The sequence below is a fragment of the Watersipora subatra genome, chromosome 2 (assembly GCF_963576615.1).
Source record: "Watersipora subatra chromosome 2, tzWatSuba1.1, whole genome shotgun sequence".
NCBI classification, from domain to species: domain Eukaryota; kingdom Metazoa; phylum Bryozoa; class Gymnolaemata; order Cheilostomatida; family Watersiporidae; genus Watersipora; species Watersipora subatra.
The window spans coordinates 23,247,924-23,257,441 of NC_088709.1; the positions used below are offsets into that span (position 1 = coordinate 23,247,924).

General features: G+C 34.1%; 1 protein-coding gene across 1 annotated transcript; it reads left to right on the plus strand.

Moving 5' to 3' along the window:
- The first annotated feature begins 328 nt into the window (after positions 1 to 328).
- LOC137388074 (potassium voltage-gated channel subfamily A member 2-like) lies at positions 329 to 9,170 on the plus strand. The gene is made up of 2 exons (XM_068074589.1): positions 329 to 1,590; positions 8,909 to 9,170. The coding sequence occupies exons 1-2, from the start codon at positions 329 to 331 to the stop codon at positions 9,168 to 9,170; spliced, it is 1,524 nt and encodes a 507-aa protein (XP_067930690.1).
- The last annotated feature ends 348 nt before the right edge of the window (positions 9,171 to 9,518 follow it).

Sequence of the window (9,518 nt, forward strand, 5' to 3'; positions counted from 1 at the left end):
AAGCCCAAACTTGTCTCAGGTATAAGAGTCTCGTAAACGATTTGCTTTCTTACCTAAAGGCAGCAGCAAAATGAAGTTATTTATAACTAATATAGCTAATTCCATAAGAGGCATCAGTAGCGAAGGGTCAAGAGTGTTTACACGTGGTTTAACTCTAGTGCTCGGGTATTCATACGCTCTGTAATACTAATAAAGATCTACAAAGAATTTATGTAAGTCTTTTGTCGAATGTATATTTCGTATTTTCAGGAGTAGCTCGTTTAGTTCTCCCAAAGATCGAATAGAGAATGCAGGCAGCTGGTTACACAAAAACAAAAGGAAGCCTGCCATGCACTTTGCTAGCCTTGGTACATATGGCAACAGCTGCCAACCTGAGATTTACGGATCTAACTGGAGTTTAAACAGAAGAAGCTCATGCTCTGCTCAACAGGCTACTAGTTTGCTAGGACCATCTCTAGAAAGAAACTCTCTTATTGGACCAAAGGATCCGAGATATGAACGAGCGATAGATCTTGTTCCCGATGAACATGGAAATATAAAACACAGATGCGACAGCGGAACGTGTCAGCGGGTATTCATTAGAGTTAGCGGTCAAATGTTTGAGACGCAACTGGGAACACTCAATAGATTTCCCAACACGTTACTAGGAAATCCAGCGAAACGAGAACGGTATTGGAGTCCAGACAATAAATGCTATGAATTCAGTAAACATTCTCCTACCTTCAACTACGTTCTCTATTATTACCAAAGCGGAGGCAAACTCATCTGTCCGGATGATATTCCAGAGGATATATTTCTCGATGAAGTTGCATTTTATGAACTGGGACAGGAAGTTGTGGACAACTACAAGGTGAGAGCAGGGTTTCTTCCGGAACCGGATCTGGTTCTACCAGAAACCATATGGAAGCGGAAAATCTGGTTATTGCTGGAATACCCAACAAGCAGTACAAAATCTCGAGTGATAGGAGTTGTATCTCTTGCAATTATTATTCTCTCCATAGTAAATTTCTGCCTAGAAAGCATTCCAGCCTTTGAGAAAACGGTATGCGTGAACGTGACTGACTCTCAGTATTTTGATGACTATGGTAAAGAGGTCTGGCAGGAAGTACAAAGCTACTCCAGTCCTTTCTTTATCATAGAATGCATGTGCGCGCTGTGGTTCACCATAGAGGTCATTTTAAGGTTTCTTACTTGTCCATATAAGAAAAGATTCGTGTTTAATTTGATGAACATATTTGACATAGCCGCGGTTATTCCATTTTATGTAATCACAGCTGTAATCATGGTAACAGGCACTTGTGATCACACCAAAGAATCAAGCATATCCATCGTGTTTCTCAGAATAATGAGACTGTTTAGAGCATTCAGAATCTTCAAATTGACGAAACATTCCCGAGGTATGCAGATTCTTGGCTTGACAATCAAGGAGAGTTTAAAGGAGTTGTCTCTCTTTGCTATTTTCCTTGGAATAGCCGTCATCTTCTTTTCCGCCTCCATATATTACGCTGATCTATTTGACACACGCTCGGAGAATATTACAAGCATACCGGATGCATTCTGGTGGGCGATAGTCACCATGTGTACAGTGGGGTAAGTCTCTGAACGTACATTCGGTAGGTTAAGTTTTCTGCTTATACAAGGAGTAGAGTATGTTTTCAGTACTCTATACTCTGTAGCTTCACATATATCTAGACACTCAAATATAGATTTTTTTATTTTATTTCTATAATTAGGAATAATATCATACAGGGTAAGTACTCTTTATACTTACCCAATAAGGTAAGTTCTCTATGTACTTATTCAATAAGTAAGTCTTCTTATGTAATAATTTAAGTATGTTTTATATTTACTCACTAAAGTAAGTCATCTTTATACTTGCTCTATAAAATAAGTCATCTTTATACTTACTCTATAAGGTAAGTCATCTTTATACTTACTCTATAAGGTAAGTCATCTTTATACTTACTCTATAAGGTAAGTCATCTTTATACTTACTCTATATGGTAAGTCATCTTTATACTTACTCTATAAGGCAAGTCATCTTTATACTTACTCTGTAAGGTAAGTCATCTTTATACTTACTCTATAAAGTAAGTCTTTTTTATACTTACTCTATAAGGTAAGTTTTATTACTTGCTCAATAAAGAAATTGGCATTCATGTTAATATAGTAGGGCAAGTCTTCATCGTTGTAATACAGTGGCGTAGGTCTAATGGTCTACTCAATGGTAATTTTTGTGCAAATAAGCTTAGGATGATAAGTGCCTTGCACATACACACATTATGGTGACATTATACATGTACTGTTAACCAAGTCTCTAACGTACACACAGCAAGTGTATGACTCATATGTGTACACGTAGGGGAGGTAAGCTTCTTGCATATACACTTGGTAATACTAGTATTTTGTACGATTGTACAGCAAAGTTTTTTATCTGCAATACATTCAGTATTCTATATTATTATTTTATTATTTTTATTATTTTATATTATGTAAATTCTCAACCGAATCTTTTGTATGCAACAGATCAATTGCTATGCTCTGCTGTCTGTTAGCAAACTTGAAGAAAAATTAAAAATTTATTGTTCATGAGTGATAATGTACTAAAGCTCCCTACTAAACTTTCTGAAAAAACGAAAAAAAAAGAAAAAGAAAAAACTAAAAAAAGAAAAAACTAAAAAAAGAAAAACCTAAACATAAAAATTGAGGAATCACTAAAATTATGTTTAACACCATTCCCAAAAGGCTAGGTTAAGGACATGCATAAGTATCTCGATATTTTAAACTGTTTAATATATGAACATGAAAAAACGTATAACAAACATACATGCATCTACATGTACAGTAGGTCGACTTAGCACGAAGGAGTGCAACTCCCCATTTCAAGTTATCATGTGAAAAACAGGATTAGTTTCCTGGTCATCACTAACTCCTGCAATAAGGAAATACACTGAAATTTTATATTAGATATGTAAAATGTAGTCTTTGCTATAGAAAAAGCTTTTCATGGTCTAAACTTGAAAGTTGTGCAAACTTTGGAGAAAAACTACTGTAAAACCTCTAATTTTACAACCCTTCTTCTATAGTGGCGGTCAATTGGAGGTGGTTTTCAAATAGAGGTGGCGTTCAAGTAGAGATGGCGTTCAAACAGAGGTTTCACTGTAACTATAGAATGCAAGTTTTGAGCCTGAGATGAAAAACTAGAAGGTTTAAAAACAACCATCATCAAAGTGCCTCAAAAATCTCCTATTTTATCAATTAAACTTTCAAGTATCGATATTAGTCTTATCTTTGTCAAACAGTAAAAATAGCTCGGCACACGTATTTGCGCCAAGCAATAGAGTGTTAACTCTGCAGGTACAAAAGCTCTAGTACATGAAATATTATGCAGCGGTGCACAGTTATAAAGTTGAAATTTCTCAGGGGCTATTACACTTAACCACATTTGCACAAATATTTTCATACCGTGTGACTGATCAATATGTGGAAGCATATTTAAATTTTGATGAAAAGTCAAAAATACTCTTATGCAGTGAAAGCTGAGTTTGACAACACGAGCACGCTGTATTCTTTTACGCTGTGGCAGTATCGTGAAAACAACTCGCATAAGCGTAACCAATGATGAGAGAGAAAGGTGATGACTTTGATGCCTTTGCCTATGTCTTACTCTTGGAAAGCTCATAAAATTAGTGAGGAATTCAGAGACTGTGGGAGATAATGAGATAATTGCTTATGAATGAATTGACCTGGGAGGCAGCTTATAGGGTTTCCTTTTTTACAATGAATTGAAATTGCGCCAAATATGTAACAGCGATTAAACTGCTGGTATGTTCACATCTATTATGTTTGATTGTCAAGTAAATGTGGTGATCTATGGAGGCAAGACTAATTATTTAAATTATGTTACTAAGAAAGCAGTTGAAAGGGCGCTGAAAGCATGGGTAGATTAGATTCCTTACTATTATATTGATGACTGCTTGAGCAAATGTGAATGAGAAGCAGTGGATAATCAAGCTGTTTTCCACCAATCAACTAGTAGAATAAGGTGTTTTCCACCAATCAACTAGTAGAATAGGATACAACTGCTGCTAGCAATCACGGCTACATCATTATGGGTGCCATATACAAAGTAATTATGATAGCATCTTAAGATCAAATAAAGGAAAGCGGGGTGGGGGGGGGGTGATTGAAGAAATAAGCTTTGAGTATTGTCAATAACAGGGCTAACAAAGTTTTAAAAACATTAGCATTAATTTGAATTGGCAAAATGAAAAAACTTGTGGTCATTGATGTTACTTAAAAGCAGGTAGCTTGTGCCCTTGCTGCAAATTTGCCTTCAGGTTTTACTCACCCGATCACAAAGATAATACAATTTTTTTGTAACTATCTTTCACTGTTTTTGACAGCACACTAACAATGCTTGTCAAGCATTCAAATCTTGCCAAAGTTCCTATTTTCATACGATCAATTTAATACCATTATCTAGATAGTAAAAAATTAACTGGTTTAACAACGGTTTCTAATTATAATCATGAGTTCGAATCCTATACAATGCAATATTTTTTCCAACCTTCAACCATGGCTTCAAAGAGATAAGCAGATGAGTCATCTTTAACTATTGTAAAGAAAATAAATCAAGAAAATTTAAAAGTTGTCCCATCTTATAGGAGATAACTCCAAAATTATTAATCTGAGTTGCCCGATGGGAGTTGCAACAACAAACAAGGCCATGGCAATAAATAGCTTCACAAAACATTTACTATAATGAGCAGCATTATAAACTCTTGCAGTGTTTAAAACATGAGAGAAAAAATACTGCCGAATCTCTTGATAAAAATCTCTGCGAGTCTTGAACTCGGATCCTTTTGCTGAATATGTTCTATCACTATTAGTTAGACCTAAATCTAACATTTCTCTGTTTCCCTAAAATACAAGCTAATGAAATCATTTATAGTCATTCACTCTATAGCTTAGCTGTTTGCGCTAACATTTTCTAACGCACCATAAAAAGTAAAAATACACTCTTATTATTTGCGTATTCAGCTGCAAACATTTCTTACAGCTCTAATAAACATTTTTAGTCAGTTTCATTACTATAATTCTTACTTAGACAAATTAGGAAACACCTAAGACTTTCAAATCAATAAATTGTGGATACTTTTCTGGTTACTAAAAAGGCGGATAAGGAAAAGGCAACCTTTTTTTAAAGGCTTTGGATTAATAATGGAGACAAACTGTGACTTGATTCGTATTCATATACATTTGGGGTGTATCATTGCTCACATGGTAGGTATTATGTGGTTTGTACAATTTAAGATACTTTTTATAAAATATGTTTGAAACTCTCTTTGTATACAAACTTTGGCAATTTGAAACAGCTACATTAAGTTGGTAACAGTTTCTAGTTGCTTTGGGGTAATGACTGGAGTGAGACATTAGTCATTACCTTATTCTAAGGAATTACCTTACCTTACCTCATTACCTTATTTTAAGAAATTAATGATCTTAAAATTACCTTAACAACAACTTCCACTGTAAAAATTAGAAATCCAAAATTTTATTTGAAATTATGTAGTGTTAAACTTTTTTTTCATTGTGCTGGTGAAATAATTTATAAATTTAAAAAATAATGAAAAGCCACATATTCCCCCAATGATTTGCATTGTTCTGTATTAGCTATGAGTAGTTTGTCTGAAACTGTATTAAAATGTTTTTTCATGTAAAATTGTTACTAATGATTGATAATGCAGCATCGTAGTTTTGCAAACAAAAATGTGAGATCTGAGGCGTCATGTGAGCTGGTCTACTATAACAAGTAAGTGTCATTTATACTTATATAAATGAGGTAAGTGCCTTTTCTGCTTATGCAATAAAGAAAATTTTATCTAAATACATAACAACTGTTGTCTCCTTAATACAGGCGCAACCAAGCAAGTTTTCTCTATACTTACTCAATGAGGTAAGTTTCTATTACATTTAGGCCATAAGGTAAGTTTTCATTACACTTTGACAATAAGGTAAGTCATCTTTATACTTACTCAAAAAGGCAAGTCTTCTCTAGAATTACTCAATAAGGTAAGTTTTCTTTATACTCATATAACAGGGTAAGTCTTTATACTTTTATAGTAAGGTAAGTATCTTTTCTGCTTATGCAATAGAGTAAATTTTATTTTTATTCACAGTGTTAGTTTTTATTAGCTGTAGCAATGATAAAATCCTACTTACATGTACATAAACTTACATAAAAAAGTGTATCTAAAATACAACTCCATGACAAGTTCTAGTTTTTCTTGATGACACCTCTATGAAAGTGTAGTATTTAAGGTAGCAACCCTTTCAGTCCTATATGATTCTATCTGGCACTTGATTGGATGCTTTCAGCAGACTAGTGAACAGAGTAGTAAATATGTACAGATTACGTTAGGCGTCAGTAGAATCTTCAACTTTTACACAATTACGATTAGGCATATGATTTTTGCCAATATTATAATAAAAAAAGGAAAATAAGCTTGGAGATTTTTTAACAGATGGAATATTCTTATATATGTATATACACTGTTGCTATTGAAGTAATATTAATATTACTGCCCGGAGCTGGCAAGGAAGACAAATCCCATTGCCAATAAGAGTTGACTTCTTGCGCCATGAAACAATCAAGTTGCCTCACAGACTTTAAAAAAGCCAATGTGCTGACACCAGAGTGCTCAAATTACAAATGTGATGAGCTTTGCATCACGTAAATACAGTATATAAAGATATATATACTTATATACGTATCTTTATATATAAATCATGTACAGTATATATATAAATAACCACAGCATTGATCATCTTAAAAGAATTTTTGGTATTAATTCAGAATTCTTTCAACTTTTGGTTAAATTCTCTAAGAACTATTGTAGGAATTTTTAAAGTTATATACTTACGTACATGAATTCCTATACATTACACAATATTGTCACTTATTAGAATACATTTTCGAGTGTATTATGGTGTATCATTGCTGTGTCTGTTTGTTTATCATAACACCACTGTCTGTAGATTGCATTTTATGTGTACAAAGCTCACACATTCTTGTTGTGACTATTTTTGTGTGTCTAGGTTAGACAGTGATTTGAGCTGACGTTAATGTTTTCATAAATAATTGTATTATTGATTGAAAGAAATATTGTCAGAAATCTGACAGACAAAGTTCTTTGTTTGAAGCATTTTACAGTCATCTAGCAAGTCTCTGTGGTTAACTCTATGTTCTCTCTTTGGCATCATAGGAATAATGACAAAGAGAGAATGATAATAATAATAATACTAATAATAATAATAATAATAATAAAAAGAGGTGGGAGTGACCATGTCTTTTGAGACTACACAAAAGACGGCCATCTTAGGAACAGCTCACATTTTGAGGAAGGTCCTCTCTTAGTGGAATTAAGGAAGATGTTGGATCCTTTGGCCTTGTGTTAAGACCCGGACTCAACATGGACTACAACCAGTCACCTACCACCACACGACTGTGAAGAAAAACTTTTGTAACAATAATAATAATAATAATGCTATCATAACAAGACAATCTACTTCTAAACTACTTGGCTTTATCATCAGCGACCCTTTATCATGGCTAGACTACATCTCAAATAAAATATCATCTAACCTACATTTATTTTATAACATTTGTCACTTTATAAACTTTGATACAACCAGACTATATTACTATAATTTTATTCATTCCTATCTCATATATGACCTACCTGTGTTCTACCCTGCAACACCTGTAAAATACACCAACACACTATTTATGTTACAAAAAGAACTTTGCGACTCAAATGCAAAGACCTAAACATACCCCATAAAAACCATCGGTTACCATCTACCAACTTACTACTGGTGTTCTTCCCTTACCTAAGCTATGAAATTACCTTACCTGCCTCACTGCTCACTCAATACTCCACAGTAATTGCCCTAAATATCTCAGCTATAGCGTTAAAACCGCAAACAATGATCACAAACCAGGACCACATTTAAATTACCTAGTGCCATAAACCACAGCAAACTCAACAGTAACCTGCTAAATTCATTTAATAACCTCTGCACTCATTTAAGAACTCTTCCTCTGCAATCTTTTAAAACAAAACTCAAACTACACCTACTATTCTCTAACTAATAATACCATTCACCATATAGTCTTCCCTGTTTTAACATTTTTATATTATACGTTGTTTTCGTCACTAAAAATTTGTTGTCATAGATATGCGTGACTATTTTCACAGAGATTTTATTTGTACACTTTTTGTTTAAACAATACTCACATCAATCTTCAAGCTTGCTTTTTACATATTTTATGCTTTCAGCTCTAACATTATTATATTAGTTAGACCATTCATTAGTTTTTTTTATTTTGTACTCTGCTTTTTAGTTAGTTTACTTGCTGTGGTACCTCTTGAAAAAGATATTGTAAAATATGACCATTGATTACTACAATAAAGATTGCTCAACTGTATCATATAGATAGTCATGGTTTACCAGCGCATCTGAGCTGTATACAGCATCTCCACTATGATGAAGCTTATTTTAATGCTATGCATCCACCACTATATAGCCTGTCTTGACAAACTGTTATTTTTGCGGAGTTGTCCCTCCGCTGAGCGGGCGAGCAAACCAACAGTTGTTTTGCGCCCCTGCTCGACGGTGGGACAGCTCCGCGAAAGCAACAGTTTGTCAAAACAGGCTAACCACCATAATGTGATTAAAACCTACTGATTTTAGATTTAATGTTCAATTGTCAAATATCGGTGTGCGTGTTTGAAAAGCTGCTAGCATCTGACAAACTGTTAAAATCACCATAGTTTGATTTTTAGAAAGTCTGACTTATGCGGTCTTCTTCATCTTCAAAACTAGTAAGTTTTGTTTGTAGATATGGTGACAAGGTACCGAGTGGAATTCTCGGTAAACTGGTTGGATCTATCTGTGTCGTGTCAGGGGTGATCACAATAGCTCTGCTAGTACCTGTTGTCGTGTCCAACTTTTCTACCTACTATAGCCATGAACCTTCTAAGACGACTAGGATTTGTATTGTCAACTCGAAAGGAAACGTTAGAACAGAGATTGTTGACAATGAGCAAGCTCATACTCAGCAACACAGCTCTTCAACTAAAAATGGCTGCACTATTAGTTAGAAATGTATCATCAGTATCTACATATGATTAACAGGTTTTTGATGTTGTGAAGAGCAACTTCAAGTATGAAATACAATTGGTAGCTGGGTGTCCTATTATCCCCAGCTAAAACTCAACAAAATTTAGCCAATGCATTTTATGACTAAATATAACCTTTTTAAGAAACTTTGAAAAATTTCGCAATTTCCATGTGTTGAGCAAAAGGTTTAATAGTTTGGTCTGTTCAGGTCTGTGAGATTTTTACTTATAACTAGTGGATATGAGAACAAAACTAGTTTCTATACACCAAACAAATAAAATACATGTGTTGCACGCTGTGGCTGAAACAAAAGGTCATATTACAAGGTT